The 21024-nt window shown below is 36.3% G+C and overlaps 1 protein-coding gene across 6 annotated transcripts in view; it reads left to right on the top strand.

Moving 5' to 3' along the window:
- The window catches only part of DENND6A (DENN domain containing 6A), a 76112-nt gene that overhangs the window by 31828 nt on the left and 23260 nt on the right, over nucleotides 1-21024 (top strand). For 5 of the 6 annotated variants that reach the window (XR_009048727.1, XM_057705099.1, XM_057705096.1 and 2 more), the window contains 8 exons: nucleotides 1040-1119; nucleotides 2503-2565; nucleotides 3372-3427; nucleotides 9163-9285; nucleotides 9784-9879; nucleotides 11985-12079; nucleotides 20607-20672; nucleotides 20761-20825. Coding sequence is in view for 5 of the 6 variants with exons in the window: in XM_057705099.1 (XP_057561082.1) it covers nucleotides 1040-1119; nucleotides 2503-2565; nucleotides 3372-3427; nucleotides 9163-9285; nucleotides 9784-9879; nucleotides 11985-12079; nucleotides 20607-20672; nucleotides 20761-20825 (644 nt within the window). In the remaining variant the exon portion in view is untranslated. The remainder of the gene's footprint in view (nucleotides 1-1039; nucleotides 1120-2502; nucleotides 2566-3371; nucleotides 3428-9162; nucleotides 9286-9783; nucleotides 9880-11984; nucleotides 12080-20606; nucleotides 20673-20760; nucleotides 20826-21024) is intronic. The other variant, XM_057705097.1, reaches the window with a different exon arrangement.

Here is a 21024-nt window from a genome sequence, read left to right on the forward strand (position 1 = left end):
CCCTCTGCACCATTAGGAGCCTACAACATAGCACCTTTTTTCATCTGGTTTAAGTAAAATGTTTGCCAGGAGTTTTACTTTGAAGAGTTAATTTTTTATAGCCTTATACTTCTCATACATCTTTGGTAAAAGCTCCATTATGCAATATGGCCAAAGCATGAAGGACCAATACTGTCCAATCATATACCGTGATATCCCGTTCAATTTTAGTTTTCAGACACCCTCAGAAACAAAACCCACTCCACCTTTTCCTGTATACTGCCTTTGCAGTCTACATTTCTGAAGTTCCCTAAGTTTAATTCCTTGAGGATCTCTAAAATTAATCCTTAAGCCTATATAAGAACCAGATGCTGCTACACAATTCGGTATCAAGCATTAACATTTGGCTCAAAGTATTATCATAGTGGTCTCAATAACCTAGTTACTGGTCCTAACCAGTTAAGCAAGTAATCTTGTTAGGATCTGGCTATCACCAGTGAGCACACTGCTTACCCTTGAAGAAAAACAAGTTTACATTCACTGTCATCTGTAGGTTCTTCCTCTGCATCTTACTTCCCCTTTGTCATTCCTCAAGTCTACACATCACTCATTCATCACATTTCCTTCCTTAAAATCGAGATAGTGTATTATTGAACCAACAGGATATCTGACTATTTGCATGAGTTAATCAAACAGAATACCTTTTTCATAAAATATCTTTTCCAGTGTTCTAATTAATGGAGATATGGATCACTCCATATGGTGGTGTGCTTTTGTAGCTAATTTTAGTAGTAATAAATGAATAGAAAAACTCCCTTTAAATCTATTATTTTATTGCTTTCAAAACATGTATTAACTAGTTTATATCCTAGAACATAGGTGTATATCTGGTGAAATATTGATATATTTTCAGTACCTTTGCCTTTTATCTTCCATCCTTCCCAGTGTATTTTTTCTGCTATATAGAAAGCAGAAAGTGGAGTTCTAATTTTTAGTATTCCATTTTTAATATTTTAGTGTTTCCGCTTAAACTGAAGAAATATCTTACTATATTTTTCAGCTTGTAATGATGTTGATCGATGGCCTGCCCCAGTGCCAGGGAAAACATTACACCTGCCTATTATGGGAGTAGTAATGAAGGTAATAATAGCTTTATATTTCATTTCTCTCCTTTTTTAAAGAACTGTAGGAAGTTCACACATGAATTTTGCTTTTTAACTTCCTAATAACATGCAGTCCTATAGTTGCTTTCGCTTGTTTGTCATTGATGTGAGGCGTTAAGAGATACTGCAATTTATCTTGCTGCACAGAACCAGTAGTCACACAACTCCAGGGGTCACCAGTCCCGTTTTCTTCCTATAGAGTTTGCATGATGGTGTCATTCTTATATAATGCATGTGAATGTAAATGCCACCTCCTAGAATTGTGCGACTTGATAGTCCTCCAGAGATGGTTGGTATTGCAGAACACTTGTAGAATTGACTGTGAGTTAGTAAAATTTAAAAGAAATTAGGAAAGCCATTGGTTCTTAGTCTTAAGTGATCTTTTTAATGTGTAATTTCAGACCAACAAGTCCATCCCAGGGTTTTGTTCTCTGTTAAGGCTTTTTTTTTTAATATAATGAATTAGCATTTTGCTCACAGGCTTTGTATGAAAGTGTTGTGCTTTTGCAATTCATTTTCAAGTTGAACTTATTTTTGGCAATGTTCTCTCTTTAGATGTGTTCATTTCTGTAGGATCTCTGTTCTGTTTTTTTCCCTGGGAAATCATCAAAAGTAGCTCTGGGTTGAGAGTTCTCATGGTTCCCTGTGAGATTTATCCTGTAGTTTGGCAGGCTTGAGAGGGTGTGTTTGGGTGTGTGTATATTAATGAAGCAAAGATTGGAACAATAAACAGGAAGTGGTATGTAGTTGATGTTCTTTTCTGTTTTTCAGCACGTTTGCTTCTCAGTGGGTCAGTGATTTCTGTGTGTATGGGAATGTGGAGACCTTGGTTCACTTACCTTCTGCTGTGACTGAAAATAAATATAGCTTTAGCTTTTAATCTGACATAAGTATTTTATTTTTATGCCCTTTTAGGCATTGCTGAGTGTACCTTTTTTTTTTTTTAAGCTCTTTATTGGAATATAATTGCTTTATACTGTTGTGCCAGTTTTTGCTGTACAACAAAGTGAATCAGCTGTATTTATACATATATCCCCATATCCCCTCCCTATCCCAGCCCTGTAAGTCATCACCCATCATTGAGTTGATCTCCCTGTGTTATGCAGCAGCTTCCCACTAGTTATCTGTTTTACATTTGGTAGTATATATATGTCATAGCTACTATCTCACTTCGTACCAGCTTCCCCTTTGCCCCCCACCCCCACCCCGTGTCCTCAAGTCTGTTCTCTACATCTGCATCTTTATTCTTGCCCTTTTTAAAGCATCAGGATAGAGTGCTTCTGATCCCTCATTGTAGTGAGACTTGCAAATTATAGAAAAGTCATTCTTTTGTAGCCAAAGTTAATTACTTTTCTTTCAGGTACGGATTCCCACATGTCATGACAAGCCTGGGACAACTCAAATAGCGCAGTTAACTCAGCAGGTATTGTGGAACTGTGGTAGAATAATCCAGTATTTATAGTCTCTTTAACAGAAAATTTAAACTAGCAAATGTAGAGTTTGTTGGGTTTATGATACATTTCTGAATATCACTGAAATATCCCATTAAATAATTTGTAATGAATTGGTAATAAACTTCCTAATGTTTTTCCAATTTTTTTTTCTTGTTCTTTCTCTAGTAGACACTGGAGAATTCAGAGTTTATACTGTAATTGTGAGGACAAAGAGAAAACTATCTTTTCAAAAGGATTAAATGAGGTTTAATTCTAACAAAACCTCTTATCTTAGAAAAGTGGTCAACAGACTTCTCTTTTTAGGAAATTTAAAAGGATTCTGTAGTTATGATTGCCTTTCATTTTTCCCAAAGTTACATTTGTTCGTGGGATGGGGGGGTGAATTTTTCATTTGAAATGATTTAACTGGTGTATTAGCACTCCCATTTTCTTTGAATTAAATAAAAATAGAGAGCCATAGGAAAACTAATTTTGTCTGTTATGTATATCAACTAATATATTATGGTAGTACTTCATACAGTTGAGAATTAATCTAACATCTGACTACTGGATTAATGTTTTATCCACGGAATCTGTGTTATCCTTAACCTTCTGCTGTGTTAGGGGAGGCTAGTAAGACTCATTCTCTTTGTGGCTGCTTCTGGAGGAAGAGAATCTTAGAAGATAGACAGGGCAACATGGCTTATTGATCATGAGATAAATAGATGTTTTAAAAATCAGTTTCTGTAAATTTTAGTGACATCTTGTCTATTTCTTTTTCTTTTTTATCTCTCAGGGAGACACACATATATCTGTTATTTTACCTACTGTTCATGAGGTGGATCTTTTCAGGTAAAGAATAAAAAATTTTGTTAACTGCCTTGTCTCATTTGCTTTATGATGTTCATTTCTTTAGAAAATTAATGTTCTTATATAAAATGTGGAAAAAACTGGAAGAAAATAGGGATTATGTTTCACATGTAAATCAGTGGTTCATCCCTGACTGCAAGTCAGTTGTTTTGACTACTAGGGAAATTTGGATATGGATTGGGTATTACATGGTAGACACAAATTATTTTTTGTTTGGTTGGGTGTGAGAATGGTAAATAAAATTTTTTTTTTCAGGGATGGCTTTTTTGGGGGTGTTGGGGGGGTGGGTTGGGAGCATAAAGCATGATACTTTAGAATGGGAATATAGAAGTGGTGCTTAAAAAAAGACGCTGTGATTTCCCTACAGACCCCTCATTTTAGTAATTTTACACTGCATTTAATTTGATGCTTATCACCAATATCAATGAAAGGTTTCCTCTCTTAAGTATTTAATACTTACCTCCCCCAATAAAAACTACTTGGTATAACAGATATTACTAGTGTAATACAGAGTTTTCAGAGAATGCTTCATCTTGTAACTGTACTTCCTAGCTTTGTGCCTTTACTGATAACATATAAATATACTTAAGAGAAAAGCTAATTTGCAACTTTGATGCCATAAGAGCATCCTACTATTAAAGTTAGTTGATCAGGTATTTCCATATAGGTCTTTTCCATTTTTCCTCTGCTTATTTAAAAATTTTTTATATATATACACATATAATACATATAAATTATATATTAAATATATATATAGACATACTGTACTGACTACTTTTCTGTAAATTTGTGATTATTTCAAAATTTTACATATATATTTATATAAAATTTATCTATATAAAATTTTGAAACAATCACAAATTTGCAGAAAAGTGGTCAGTACAGTACAGAAAAATTTTTTTTCCTAGAACCATTTGATGGTAAGTTGGAGACCTGATGCCCCATCTTCCCTTAATACTTCAGTGTCTGTTTCCTACAAATAAGGACTCAATGCAGCCATAAAAATTGGGAAATTAGCATTGATAAATTAATACCATCTAATACTAAGACCACATTCAAATGTCTCTAGTTGTCACAATGATATCTAGTTGTCTGTTGCATTTAGTTGTCATGTCTCTTTAGTCTCTCTCAGTCTGGAATAGCTCCTCAGTCTTTTTTTCATGGCCCTGAGATTCTTGTGGATTACAGGACAATTATTTTACAGGAAATCCCTCATCTTAGGTTTGTCTGGGATTTACTCATGGTTAGATTCAGGCTCTACATCTCTGGACAGGAGGTAGCATGCAAGGTTGGCTTGCCTCATTGCTGATAATGTTCACTTTGATCACTTCATTAGTGTGGTGTTCTCCAAGCTTCTCCATTGATAAGTTATTCTTTTTCCTTTTGTAACTAAGTATTTTGTAAGGAGATATATTGAAACTATGTATATTATTTATTTATTGTTGTGTAATAAATTACCCCAGTACTTAGAAGTTTGAAAGAACAAACATTGTTTCACACAGTTTCTGAGGGTTAGCAATCTGGGAACTGCTCAGTTGGATGGTTCTAGTGCTAGGTCTCTTATGAGGTTGCTGTCAAGATGTCAGCTGAGGTTTCAGTCAGTTGGGCAAGTGGGGCTGGAGGGTCTGCTTCCCTAGAAGGCTTATTTACTTGGCTGTTGGCTGTTGGTCACCGTTCCCTGTGACTGTTGGCAGGAGGCCTTCATTCCTAGCCACGTGGACCTCTCTAACGGGCTGCTTAAATGTTCTCACAACATTCAGCAGGTGATCTGAGAGAAAGCTGAAGTCACAATGTCTTTTATGACTCAACCTTCAAAGTTGTATATTATTGCTTTAACTTATTCTATTCATTACATTTAAGCCATAACCCAGCCCACCTAAGAGGGGGAGAATTAGGCTCAACGCTTTAAAAGGAGTGTCAAAGAATTTGTAGAAGCATTTTAAAACATTGCACCATGTATGTATATCTGTATGGGTTTTTTTGTTTCTTGTTTTATTCAACAGGTTATTAAACTCCATTATTCTCATCTGTTTTGATGTTCAAATTGTCCCCAGTTTGGCCAGTGAGAATCCACTTCAAGCTGTCCTCTGTTTTTCTTTTTTTTGGTCATACCCTTTTCATTCTTCTTCTTCTTCTTCTTTTTAATATTTATTTATTTGGCTGCTTTGGGTCTTATTTCCAGCATGCAGGATCTTTTCGTTGGGCGTTTGGGCTTCTCTAGTTGTGGCATGCCGGCTTCTCTCTAGTTGTGGCATACAGGCTTCTTTCTAGTTGTGGCACATAGGCTCCAGAGCATGGGGGCTCTCTAGTTGTGGTGCACGGGCTTAGTTGCCCACCGGCATGTGGAATGTTAGTTCCCCAACCAGGGATCAAACCCATGTCCTCTGCGTTGGAAGGTGGATTCTTAACCTCTGGACCACCAGGGAAGTCCTTCCTTTTCATTCTTGAAACACTAACTTGTTTGTTTGAGGCTTATCTTTTTTTATTTTCCTAACTAAAAAGATTGAGGGACTTCCCTGGTGGCACAGTGGTTAAGAATCCACCTTCCAGTGCAGGGAACATGGGTTTGATACCTGCTCAGGGAACTAAGATCCCACATGCTGCGGAACAACTAAGCCCGTGTGCCACAACTACTGAACCTGCACTCTAGAGCCCATGAGCCACAACTACTGAAGCCTACACGCCTAGAGCCCATGCTCTGCAACAAGAGAAGCCACTGCAACAAGAAACCCACGCACAGCAAAGAAGAGTAGCCCTTCCTCACTGCAACTAGAGAAAGCCCACGCACAGCAATGAAGACCCAACACAGCCAAAATAAAATAAAATAAGATAAAATAAAATATTGACATACATAATATTCACTCTTTCAAAGTATACAATTTTGTTTTTAATATATTCACAAAGTTGTGCAACCATTACTACTGTCTAGTTCCAGGACATTTTCATCACCTCAGAAAGTAACCCTGGACCCCATTAGCAGTTATTCCCCATAGTCTTTCCCCCCCTACCCCTGGTAACCACTAATCCACTTTCTGTCTCTTTGGACTTGTCTATTCTGGACATATCGTATAGATAGAATCATAAAATACATGACCTTTGAAGTCTGCCTTCTTTCACTTAGCATATTGTGTCCGTGGTTTATCCGTGCAGCAACATGAATCATCACTTCATTCTCTTTATGGCTGAATAACATTCCATTTTATGGATATACCACATCCATTAATCCATTGAAGGACATTAGGATGGTTTCCACTTTTTGGCTATTACGTGTAATGCTGTTGTAAACATTTGTGGATAAGCCTTTGTGTGGACATATGTTTTCATTTCTCTTGGGTTCCAAGGTTATCTTGTATTTTCTCTCCCCCAGCCCTGGAATCAGCAATTTCTCCAAAAACCCTTGGCTTTTTTCAGTTGAGAATAGGATTTAGAAGTCAAGATCTGGGCACTAGTTGTGCTCCTTGCTATTGGAATATCCTCTCAGTGGACAGAGCTAAGGAGAATATATATCTGTAAATGCGTGTATACACACATACTCATAATATATAAATACTTTTACATGCATATTTATTTCTATATCCATATATATTGAAAACTGTAAAGTCACACCAGTACCCCCAATTCGAGTGCAACAAGACAAGGTTCACTCTACTTTTCTCCCTTTTCATATTTGTTTTTCTTTTCTCCAGCAGAGAAACTACCTCCTGTTATCCTTGATTCATTTACTTATTTGATCAGTCCCATGTTAGTAACCAGTCTCTCGTTTCTGCTGCAACCTTCTTCTCTGTGCAAATGCCTTTCTGGTCCTTCTTGGGCTCTGACACTGCACACATGGCTGCTCTTCTTCAGGGAGGCCCTCCTTACCCTGCTCAGGCCCTGTTCCATGCCTGATTGACCCCCCATGTGGTTCCCCTCTTACCCCATTCAGGCTTCTGTACCCCACATTAGGCCATCTCTCCATGTGGTTGCCATCCTCACCCTGTTGTGCTCGGACTCCCAATGCCAAGCCAACCCCCACATGGATGTCCTCCTTTCCCTGCTGTGCTTCTGTACCTCACTGCAGGCCGCCCCTCCATAGTACACCCTCATTCCCCTGCTGTGACATCCCACCATGGACAACCTCCTCAACCCACTCTGGCTCTGACCCTCTGCACATGTTGCCCCTCCATGCCCCTCACAATTCCTGGGCTCTGTCACCCCAAATCAGATCACCTCCACACAGTCACACCTTTCTCACCACATTTGGGTTCCAACACCCCCACAACAAGCCACTCCCTCCACATGATGTCTGCTTTGTCTCACACAAGCCCTGACACCCTCTCTGGGCCAACAGGGCTCTCTTTCCCTCCTGGCACAGATGCCTACCATGCGCTGTGTTTTGCTGTAGGATTGAATTGTTTAGGAAGGAAGGAAGGAAGAAGAGCTCCTTTGCCTTATCGTTGAACTGTTTATTGTTTCTATTTTTGTTTTTTACCCTTCCTTCACATTTTTCTTCTTGCCTTTGAATAGTTAAAATTAACTTTCCCTAATATCCACCTCGCAAATTTGTTTCATATTTTTACACTTAAAAGTTACTTGTTCAGTTCCATTGTTTGACAGTGAGTGAGCGTGGGCCATCTGTGGCAGAGCAGGAGTGATGATCTGAGACCACTCACTTTCCCAGTGGACCTGGGAACCCTCAGCTCTATCAGGGGACGGTCTTGGTGAGGAGAGCAGTTTAGAATAGGTCTGAAAACTGTGCATTGTAACATCCTCTAAGGTCCTTGTCTGTGTTCATGATTTTGTACAGATTTGTTTTTGAGCGTTGGGTAGCAAGGACAAGGTAAGGGGAGTATTCTTTTTTAAGAAAAATTGTTTTAGCTGTTCCCTTCTTCTTGTCCTGTGGAAGTCCTCATACTGAGAAATTTGTATATTTTATATTAAATTATTTCCTATTAAAAAAAGTTACGTGTATTTTTTTCCTTTTCTTTCTTTTTCTTTCTTTTGTGTGTGTGTTTTCAACTAGGTAGATCAGTTATGATTTTTATAAATAGATACATAGTTTTTTTCCTCTAATCTACCAGGGAAAATTATGACCCTACTAGGAGGAAATTACTAAGTAAAAGTTATCAAATGTAACTTAGGCTAGATAATGTACCAGGGTTTTTCCTATAGGCTTCTGCCTAATTCCAGGGCTTCTGTAAGAACATGTAGCATTTCTTTAGAGGGAGGATCTGCCTAGGAAATCATTCTGTTGTTTGGTGTTAGAACTCCCCCTTGTGATTTGTTTTCCTCATTCTTTTAATATTGAAAGCATTGGCTTTGGAATTAAATACATCCAGTAAATATCCTTTGGAAAATTAACTTTTCTTGTTTCCTTCAAAATACTTAGAATAGAAATTCAAATGTAGCAATATTGATAAACTAGATGTACTGTGTAGTATAATAATTTAGTAATTATTTTATATGCTTTTACTGTTTGTTAGCCATTCTGTGTGTCAATATATTATATTTAGTTTCGTAAAAATTGGAACACGTAAAATTGCTATATATTTTTATGTGGATAAAAGGAACTTCTATCTGTATGCATCGCTGTATTCTAAATGAATATGTAATCAGATCAAGGTGTGCATAGCTGGAAGAATTGTATCAATGTGATGTTTTTAAGAATGATTATATAGAAACTTAAAAAACCAGGACTGGATAAATGACAGTATCTCTGCTGTGTAAACACCTTTCAGGTGTTTCTGCCCGGTTTTCCTTCATAGTCAGATGCTTTGGGAGCTGGTACTGTTGGGTGAGCCCCTTGTGGTCATGGCACCATCACCATCAGAGTCGTCAGAGACTGTGTTGGCACTTGTTAAGTGAGTATGTTTGGTTCCTCATGGTGATAGCTGCAACACTTTACCATCTGTGGTATGTTTGCACACCCACTGCATTGATCTGCACGCTAACCCTGTAAGAAAGTAGTGCTGATTATAGCACCATTTGTTGATGAGAAAATTAATTCAGATTCCACATTTTTGTTTTTCTGAGCAATAAGCACATTCATTCACTTACATAAAGTTGGCACCTCATAAATAGCAGTTGGGTGAATAGTAATGTCTAGTAAAAGGCATGCAGCTAATAAATGATAGAGCCAGAATTTTACCCTGTCTTCTGCCCCAAAATCCAGTGTGTTTTCAATATACCATCTATATTACGTATTTCCATTTGTCTTTCTAGTTTCCTGAAATGTTTACCATTTATTGAAACAGATAGATGATTCCCCTGGGGTAAACTCTGTGTATAAATGTTTTATAGTTATTGAGTAGGGCCTTTAATTTCTTTCCTTTGTTTTACATGTTATTTTTTCTCTACAGCTGTATTTCTCCATTAAAGTACTTCAGTGATTTCCGACCTTATTTCACTATTCATGATAGTGAATTCAAAGAATATACCACCCGTACTCAAGCCCCGTGAGTAAACAAAATAACATTTTTTGACCAAGTGTTACCTTTATAACCAAATTACTTAGAATTATTTTTGGTAATAATTGAAAAGTTTAAATTTTGACCTTAATTGGCAGATTGATTTTATAAAGGAAATGTTGAGGAGCTGCTGGTAATAATTTCACATTTCAAGAGTCAGTGTCTTATTTTCTTTGAATGATCTTATCTATTAGTGGAAGCTATATTGTCATTAATAGCTATCCAACTGTACTTTTAGTTCTATCTTCCTTCTTAACTTCAGGACCTCTTACAGCATCAGTTATCTCCTCTTGCTTTGTAACTTTCTTTTCCTTCTCCCTCTTCATTGAATCAGCATATAAACAGAAAAATTCTTCCCAATCTGTAAAAGGGGAAAAAAAAATCTTACCTTTCCCCTTTAGTTCCTACTCTATTGTTCACCTTCTTTTCATAGCTAAGTTTCCAGAATAACAACAAAAATTTCCATTTACCATCTCCACTTCTTGGTTTTCTAGTTGCTTCTCTGTTCATTGCAGGTTGACTTCTTCATCTCCGCTGAAGTTGTTCTTGCTGAAGTCATCAAGACCCTTATCACTGCCTTGAACCTGTGGGCACATTATTGCCCTGTTTTTCCTGCCTTCTCTTTATTGTAACACTTAATCTATTGACCTTGAAAGCATTTTAATCTTTAGTACCCTTTCACCTGGCTGTCTGGTGGTGCATCTCAGTCTCCTGTGCAGACTTCTCTTCCTCTGCCAACCCCTTAAATGTTGGTGTTCTCCAGTATTGTGTACTGGGTTCTGATTTCAGACCGATAATTCTTCCTGTACAGTCTTATCTGTACTCACAGTCTCTGTTAACACCTATACACTGATGACTGAAATTTATCTTCCTAGTTCAGATCTTTGCAAGGTCTCGACCTTTATCCAGTTTTTTGTTGTTGTTTTTTTTACTGTATTGCCACCTGAACATCTTAATGGCACCCCAGACTAAACATGTTCAAACTGAATTCTTTTTGTCTCCTTCTTTTCTTCCCTAGTTCCATTCCTATTTTCATGAATGGTACTTATTTTCACTTAGTTATCAAAAACCTAAATTGTTATAAATTTCTCCTTCTGAATATGCTCCACATGAAGTTTTACCACATTCTGTCAATTCAACATCCTAAAATATCTCTCATAACATGTTATCTTCTTTCCATAGCTCTCTTCCTAGTCTTACTGTCTCTAGTCTTTCTTGTATTTACTGTTGCTTTTCCCAACCACTTCCCCTTTTTGTAGAGCATTTCCCAAATTTCCCCCAGAGTGATCTTTCTAATAAGTACATTTTTATTCATGTGGCATTCCTCCGCTCGGTTCTCTAGTAGCTTCTGTTTGCGTGCAAGATAACATCTAAATTTCTTAGCATATTAAGTTGGTACTGAATGATCTGGCCAGCATCTGCCCATCTGCTTTCATTCCTGACTATTCATTCTTCCTGCTTTGTGCTCTAGAAATGCTGAACTATGTGTATTGGGTTGGCCAAAAAGTTTGTTTGGGTTTTTCTGTAACATCTTATGGAAAAACCTGAATGAACTTTTTGGTCAACCCAGTAGTTTTACAAACAGACCATGATCTCACTTCATTGCTTTGCACATACTATTCATTTTTTTGCATCATTTTTTCTTTCCTTTATCCATTTGGCAAAAAACTCCTGTTCATAACATATAATATTGTATATCAACTATACTTCAAAATAAACCTTCTATTCATCATTCTTATCTTTGTGCAAATGTCATCTCTTTGGTGAGACTGTCCTTTAATCCTCTGGTAGACATAGTTTCTCCTTTGTAATAATTGTACATTTTATACCACCTTCACTATATTCTAATTTCTGGTAATGTAATTGGGCATGTATACCCTTTTTCCTGTGTACTTCTGGAAAGACCATGTCTTTTCATATTTATATACCTAGTGCTAAAAATAGTGCCTGGAATTAATATGTGGCACCAGTGAAGGAAAAGATGATCTTAGTAATCTATGAATAAACAGTAGTTCACTCAAAATAAATTGTAAACTGATGGAACATTCTTTTTTTTTCTCACTTTGGTTTTGTTTTGTTTTGTTTTTATGTAGGCCCTCAGTCATATTAGGAGTAACCAACCCGTTTTTTGCAAAAACACTCCAGCACTGGCCACACATTATTCGAATAGGAGATCTTAAACCTGCAGGTAAAGTATAAATTTGGTGTTCTCATTTTACTGTGTAATGTGGATTAGCAGATTTATTTCTTCCTCTTTGTTTTCATTGCTTGATTACTTTTTAATTATGTTGATGGCAACCTTATTTGAGGCAACTTGAATAAAAGCCTTTGGAGAAGAGCATAACTTCCAACTAAAATATACAGATTCTTCTGTGTGTAACCCATCATGTCCACCTACCAAAAATGTACCTACAGCATTATAAACACTGAATTAATTATAACAAAATGAAACCTCAAAAATTTGAACTTTTTGTATATGAATAAGCCCAATTAAATAGGATTTACCAAGTGCTTGAATAAAACCTTATAGAAAGTTCAAATTACTCATTTTGACACAAAATTCTCAATTAGGACTCAAAACAAGAATTATACATTTCTGTGGCAGTGGTATTGATTAAGGAAGTGGTCAAAAAGTTGTACTTTGAAAAAAGACATATAGTACCTTGTTCATGGTAGCTGTTTAATGAATGTTTATTAAATGAGTAAATGAATTCTGAAGTTGGCAGTTTTGTTAACCTAGATGACAATTTAATGGTACCTTTGACATTTTCTCATTGGACATTCCTGAATTTTCCATGGCAACAGTTGAGATGTGAGCTATCCAAAATATGTTTTAATAACTTTATGATCTGATACTTTTAAAGATTTTTCTTTTGGTGTATACATGGGTATTATGTTTAAGACATTATTTAATATGATTATTTTATAAAATATCCCTTCTGGAATATAAATAAATATAGATGACATGTTAGAGTCAGGGAATAACATTTTAAATCATATTATTTACAAATATTACACTCAATCTTAGACTGAAATCCTTAGAATCGTTATGAAATAGAGGAAAGGGCAAAGGGCTTTCCCTTGGCTGTCAGATCTGTGTGACCTTATTCAGAAGAGCCTCTTTAAGCCTGGAATTCTTTGTCTGCTGGGAGAATTAAACACAGTGCCTGACTCATGGCACTCTGTTAATGTCATGGTCCCTTGCCATTTCATTAGTGTTCTGTCTGATAATTCAGAGCACAGCAGTCACTAGAGTTTTAACTGTGAGAAGATATGGAAAGGGGTTGTTTTTTTTTTTTTAATCTTAATTTAATCTTGACATTTACTTTCTTGCTTTTTTCCTATTAATCTAGACTATTTGAATAATTGTAATATAGTAGACTACTGTTTATTGTCTCTTTCCAATGAGAAAAGGCTCTCTGTTGGGGATGTAAGTAGAGGAACTTTTGCAAAAGATCACTGGTAAAGTAGCATGAGTTGATAAGTCTGTTTAACTTTTTAAGGAACTGCCAAACTGTTTTTCGAAGTGGCCCACTATTTTACATTCTAACCAGTAGTGTATGAGGGTTCCTGTTTCCTCATATCCCTGCCAACATTTGATATTGTCTCTTTTTTTCATTATAGCCATTCTAGTGCGTATGAATTGCTGGTTTTAATTTGCTTTTTCTTAGTGACTAATGATGTCGAGCATCTTTTCATCCACTTTTTAGTCATTTGTGTATCTTCTTTTGTGAAATGTTGACTTAAATCTTTCTTCCATTTAAAATTAGGTTATTTGTCTTATTATTTAGTTGTAAGAGATCTTTATGTGTTCTGGACCCAAATTTGTTTTCAGATATATGATTTGCAGATATTTTCTCACAGTATTTGACTTCTCTTATTGTTTTCTTAATGATGTCTTTTGAAGTGCAAAATCACTTAATTTTGATTGTCGTTTATCAATTTTTTTCTTTTATAAATTGGCCTTTTAATGTTTATCTAAGAACTTGTTGCCTAGTCCAAGGTCACAAATATTTTCCTCTATGTTTTCTTCTAAAAATTTTACTGTGTTAGCACTTACATTTAGGAACCACTTGGAGTTAATTTTTGTGTTGATATGGGGTGAGGATCTAAAATCATCTTTTGTTACATGTTGATATCCAGTTGTCTTAGCATCATTTGTTGAAAAAATTATCCTTTTGCCATTGAATTGATACCTTTTTGGAAAACTAACTAGCCATAAACATAAGGGTTTATTTCTGGACTCTTGTGTCTGTTGCATTGATCTATATGTCTTATCTTTATACTGGTACAACCTCTTGATTACTGTACTTTTATAGTAAGTTTTGAAATCAGGAAACGTAAGTCTTCCAGCTTTGTTGTTCTTGTTCAAAATAGTTTTGGCTCTTCTGGGTGTTTTGTATTTCCATATAAATTTTAGGATTACTTTGTCAATTTCTGCCAACTGGGCAGAAAACAAAAAAGCTAACTGGGATTGTGATAGGAATTGTGTTAATTACATAGAGAATATGTAATCATATTTGCCATCTTAAAAATACTAACTCTTCCAATCCAGGAACTTGGAATGTCTCTATTAGGTAAGTTTAGGTCTTATCTAAGTTTTCTCAGCAGTGTTTTGTAGTTTTCAATATACTGGTCTAATTATGATGTTAGATGTAGGTTTTCCATAGATGTCCTTTATTAAGTTGAGGAAGTACCCTTCTGTTCTTAGTTTGTTGAGAAAGCTTATGATGAACTGGTGTTGAATTTGTTAAATGCTTTTTCTGTATCTGTGGAGATCATCATGTACTTTTTGTCCTTTATTAATATGGTATATTAAGTTAATTGATTTTTTATGTTAAACCAACCTTACATTCCTTAAATAAATCCCATTTGGTCATGGTGTATACCTTTATTGTTACTATTATTATTATGTTTGCTAATATTTTTTTGAGGATTTTTACATCTTTATCCATGAGGGTTATTCTTTTCTTGTGATGTCTTGACAGCTAATATTTTTGCCGTTCTGAGAATCCTCTTCAGACAGGTGAGGTTACCATTTAAAATTAGGACCTAGGACCAAGGGAGGGGAGAGGATACTTCTTGAGTTTATTTTTCAAAATGGGGATAAGGGCATATATGGAATATTAATTACACTTTAAGCAGCCTATTTTAGGGGAGAGATGCCGTGTTCCCTCTGATTATTTCTGTCACTAGCATATTTGGACCATATCATACAGAAAAAGTATTTTCTGTATGATGATGTTGTATGGAAACATTATGTTTTATAGACCCTTAGTTGGGAAAGTGATGATGTTGTATGGAAACATTATGTTTTATAGACCCTTAGTTGTCATCAAGGAGTGGTTGGTAGAGAGTGTCAGTGTCCTCAGTTTGGTCCCTGTTCAATTAGTAGAGGTGATACGTTGTGAACAATGACATCGGGGGGTTAAAATAATTTTGAGCAAGACTATAGTACCTATTTCTGGGATTGGCAGGTGTGTGTGAGCACAGGTCTTAATAGAAGTGCAAAATTTCATAAAGTTTAGTGTGTTTATGATACTTTTCCCCATTTATCTTAAATTTTTTTATTACAGCAAAATATATAAAACTTTTCATCATCTCAAACAGAAGCTCTGTAGCCATTAAACAATAACTCTTCATTCCTCTCATCCCCCAGCCGCTAAAAATCTCTGTTCTAGTCTCTGTTTCTATGAATCATACAGTATTTGTCCTTTGGTGTCTGGCTTATTTCACTTAGCGTAACATTTTCAAGGTTCATCCATATTGTAGCATGTATTAGAATTTTATTCCTTTTTTATTTTATTTTATTTTATTTTTTTAAAATTAATTTTATTTATTTATTATTTTTGGGGGGTACACCAAGTTCAATCATCTGTTTTTATACACATATCCCCATATTCCTTCCCTCTTATTCCTTTTTTAAAAAAGCTGTGGTAAAATATACGTAACATAAAATTTACCATCTTAATCATTTTTTGAGTGTACAATTCATTGGCAGTAAGTACATTGACATTGTTGTGCTACCGTCACCACCGTCTACCCACAGAACTCTTTTCATTTTGCAGAACTGAAACTTAATTGCACAGTAGCTCCCTATTCATTCCACACTGCACCGCCACCCTCCTCCACCCCCCCACCAGCCCTTGGCAACTACCATTCTGATTTCTGTCTCTATGAATCTGACTATTCTAGGTATCTCATGTAAGTGGAATTCTACTTTACTTGGCCTTTTGTGACTGGCTTATCTCACTGAGCATAATGTCCTCAAGGTTCATCCATGTTGTAGCATGTGTCAGAATTTCCTTCCATTTTAAGGCTGGATAATATTCCATCATATGTGTATACCACATTTTGCTTATCCATTCAACTGTTGATGGATACTTGCTTGTTTCCATCTTTTAGCTATTGTGAGTAACACTATGAACATGGGTGTACATATCTCCAGTCCGTGCTTTCATTTCTTTTGGGTATATAGTCATCCCTTGGTATCAACAGAGGATTGGGTCCAAGACCTGCCATGGATACCAAAATCTAAGGATGCTCAAGTCCCGTAGCCAGCCCTCTGAATCCATGGTTCCACATCTGTGGATTCAACCAACTGCAAATCTTGTAGTACTGTGTATATTCATCAAAAAAAAAAATCTGTGTATAATTGGACCAGGCAGTTCAAACGCATGTTGTTCAAGGGTCAACTGTATACCTAAAAGTGGAATTGCTGGACCATATAGTCATCATGTTTAATTTTTTGAGGAGCTGCCATACTGTTTTCATCTTACATTCTCACCAGTGGTGTGTAAGGGTATCGATTTCTCCACATCCTTACCTTTCTTGATAGTAACCTAATGGGTGTGAGGTAGTATCTTATTGTAGTTTTGATTTGCATTTGTCCAATGATTAGTAATGTTGAGCATCTTTTCATGTGCTTATTGGCCATTTGTATGTCTCCTTTGGGGAATGTCTTTTCAAGTCCTTTGCCTATTTTTTCACTGGATTGTTTCTTTGTTGAGTGGTAGTTCTTTATATTTATATTCTGGATACTAATCCCTTATCAGATATATGCTTTGTAAATATATTCTCCCATTCTGTGGGTTGCCTTTTCATTCTCTTGATAGTATCCTTTGATGCACAAAAGTTTTTAATTTTGATGAAGTCCGATTTATCAATATTTTCTTTTATTATCTCTGTTTTTGGTATCACATTCATGAAAGTCCAATTTATCTTTTAATTTATGAATATTGGGTATATATTTTGGGATGTTTTTCTTTTCCATGCATTGATCTTGAGACCAGGACCATTGCATATGCTATACAAGTTATGAAACACAGCAGCCGTGCTTAGGATCCCGGCTTTGAAAATTAAGGACTATCTGAGAGGGTCGGTAAAACTGCAGGAAAAAGTATGTTCTGTTGGACCAGCAGGGAAAGCATAGCAGAATTGAGCTTTTGCTCTCCTGGGATCAGAAGTTCGTAGCTTTATCAGAAATATATATATATATATATATATATACGGTTTTAACCTTGCACAGGGATCATTCCTTCTGTTTTAAAGGAATTACTTCTTATGGATTGTACCTAGTTTTAGTTCACCCAAATCCTATTAAACAAAGAAATGTAATGCTAGGATAATGGTACTTAACAAGTATTTCTCAAAGAGAAAGTTAATTCTACGAGTATATATTGGATCAAATTATAAACTGAATTTCTAACCAGAAAATGGGTTTGATGATTTCATCAAAGGTAAAACATTTGACCTAAATGTAGAGGATTCTTATGCAGATATGCAGAGCACAGTACATTATTAATTTAATAATGTTGAACCCCTCTCTTATGTGCATGTACATAACGGACATTGAATAAGTATTTTTTAATTAAAATAAACATCTGTAATTGCAGGGCTGTAGTTTATTGTCTGGCATTCTTATGTTGTTTTCCAGATGTATTTGAAAAATACTATTTAACTTTTTTTTTGGCAATAGACAAATGTATCTTTATGACTAGTTTTCTTATTTATTTGTTTGTTTGTTTATTTATTTATTTATTATTTGGCTGCACCAGGGCTCAGTGCAGCATGTGGGATCTAGTTCCCTGATCAGGGATCGAACCTGGACCCCAGCATTGGGATCTCGGAGTCTTAACCACTGGACCACCAGGGAAGTCCCATAACTAGTTTTCTTTATGTCTATTACGTATTGCAGTGTAAGAATTATAGCGGCTAGGGTTAGAGTTCAGTATGCATCTTATACCTGATAAGGTCTCCTGAATCAGAGGGGAATTGTGTGAATGAAGATTGCTGCACAGGTTGTATTTGTCTTTGCCTTTAAAAAAAAGCTGATATGGATATTATTACCCACAACTTATTGAATATAAAGAATGTATGAGGACTGGGAAGGGGAGGGTGGGGGGGACTCGAGGGAGGGTGGGGGGAGTCAAGAGAGGGAGGGAATACGGGGATATGTGTATAAAAACAGATGATTGAACTTGGTGTACCCCCCCAAAAATAAAAAAAAAAAAAAAAAAAAATGTATGAGGGACTTCCCTGGTGGTACAGTGGTTAAGAATCCGCTTGCCAATGCAGGGGACACGGTTTCGATCCCTGGTCCAGGAAGATCCCACATGCCGTGGAGCAACTAAGCCTGCGTGCCACAACTACTGAAGCCTGTGCTCTGCAACGAGAGAAACTGCTGCAATGAGAAGCCCGTGCACTGCAATGAGGAGTGGCTCCTGCTCGCCATGCGTGCAGCAACGAAGACCCAACGCAGCCAATAAATAAATAAATAAATAAATAAATAAATACATTTATTAAGAAAAAAAAGAATATATGAAACCTACTGCTGAATTATTCTCCTCCCTGATATTTGGTTCCTCTGCACAGTGTGTTTCAGGAAATAATATATAATAAATGGCATTGGATACAGGAGTTGCAAGTCCTCGGTGATTTGGAGCAGAAGGAAACTAACTAGGCACAGAACTATTTAGACTTATTCAAACCACTGTGGTTTTGACATGTGATATTCTTTGGGTTCTTTTTTGTTAATATTTATTTATTTACTTATTTATTTTCCTTTGTCGGGTCTTAGTTGTGGCCCATGGGATCTTTGTTGCAGCATGCGGGATCTTTTGTTGTGGTGTGTGGGATCTAGAGCACACAGGTTCAGTAGTAGTGCATGGGCTTAGTTGCCCCATAATATGTGGGATTGTAGTTCCCTGACCAGGAATCGAACCCGCGTCCCCAGCATTGGAAGGCGGATTCTTAACCACTGGATCACAAAGGAAGTCCCATTTCTTTGGGTTCTTATAGTCAGAGGCAGATAAGTGATTTTAATTTAGTTATCTGTATAGTTAAATATGTATTAATTCTGCACTTTAAGGAAAAAATGTTTTACAAATCTTCTGATGAAAAGCTACTCTGGGGCTTCCCTGGTGGCACAGTGGTTAAGAATTTGCCTGCCAATGCAGGGGACACGGGTTCAAACCCTGGTCTGGGAAGATCCCACATGCTGTGGAGCAACTAAGCCCATGCGCTGCAACTACTGAGCCTGCGCTCTAGAGCCTGCGAGCCACAGCTATTGAGCCCACGTGCCACAACTACTGAAGCCCATGTGCCTAGTGCCCATGGTCCACAACAAGAGAAGCCACGGCAATAAGAAGCTCTAGCACTGCAACAAAGAATAGCCCCACCTGCCACAACTAGAGAAAGCCCACACGCAGCAACAAAGACCCAATGCAGCCAAAAGAAAACAAAACAAAAAGTTCAAATCACTTATTTAAAAGAAAAGAAAAGAAAAAACAAGAAGAGCTACTCTGAACTCTGAAAAGCAAAACCACATGATAGGATTCAAGATGAGAGACATTCTCATAGGAATTTGTATGTGGGAATATATAGAATACGTTGACAAAGTAAAAACTGTGAGGTAATCAGTCAAAAACATTCCAGAAAGCTGAGTGTTTCTGGGCACTTTCCGGTTCTTCAGTCTGTCCCCAGAGCCTCTTGTTTTTATCTCCTCCACAGAGCTTCAGTAGCTCACTTTCTTCTCTTTCCTTGCTGCACATGTCTTCAGATTCTGTGCAGGAATCTGAAGTGGTATTCAACAGTGTGTACATTTTATCCTCTAGTCTTTGCTCTCTTTTACTTTATACTCCTTTGTACAACACAGCACCCCTGCTTAGGAGCCCAGAGTCCAGTCCACCTGTGGCTCAGACCTGTACTTGTGGCTTCCACTATCACCACCTGGGGGCAGTGTTTCTACACTGCAAAAGCAGAATTTGGGGCAGTACCAGAAAAAAAAAACTTTTGAATATATCTGCATACTAACTTAGGAGTTGCTTTCAATTCTATTTACTCTTAAATGGTGTTATATTTGGCATCATATTCAAAGTGGTATTTTATTCATGTTTCACAAATTTAGCACAGAGATTTTAAATTATAAGTTGAGTGACAAAAAGGGAAATTTTAAAGTAATGGTAGATATTAATGAAAGATCAAATATCCATTTTATATAATTTATGCATATTGTTTCTGTAATGCTGTTATAACCTGGTGTTCCCTTTATCCAGTTTGAAAGTACTAGGAATAAACTCTTAAATATTAAGAATACCTTAGCTATAACATCCCTAAGTAAATAACATTCAGCGAATTATCAGTCTTGGAAAATTCCAGTTTTGTGATATGTGAAATTCAAATAACTATAGGAATCTTTATGATATTTCCTTCAGGTGAAATTCCTAAGCAGGTTAAAGTGAAAAAATTGAAGAACCTAAAGACTCTGGATTCTAAACCTGGTATTGATTTTTATTAATTTCTAAAATATTTACTATATGGGTAAATGGGTCATGCTACTTACCTTATTTTCTTTTCTTTGCTTCTTAGGAGTTTATACTTCTTATAAGCCATATCTAAATAGAGATGAAGAAATCATAAAACAATTACAGAAGGTGATTACTTGCTCATGTTATTAATTTAAATTTTCTTACTCAGGTATGCATTATCCAGTAAAGCAATATGTGCTTTATGTACAATAATGTGAAAAGAGGTCTCTCTTTTGAACCAAAGCTTCATAAAAATCAGGAGATGAATGTAGCAGCAATTATGGGCTAGAAATATGGGCCTGCGGCTACCAACTAGTGCCAGTCT

The sequence above is a fragment of the Hippopotamus amphibius genome, chromosome 13 (genome assembly GCF_030028045.1).
Source record: "Hippopotamus amphibius kiboko isolate mHipAmp2 chromosome 13, mHipAmp2.hap2, whole genome shotgun sequence".
NCBI classification, from domain to species: Eukaryota; Metazoa; Chordata; class Mammalia; order Artiodactyla; family Hippopotamidae; genus Hippopotamus; species Hippopotamus amphibius.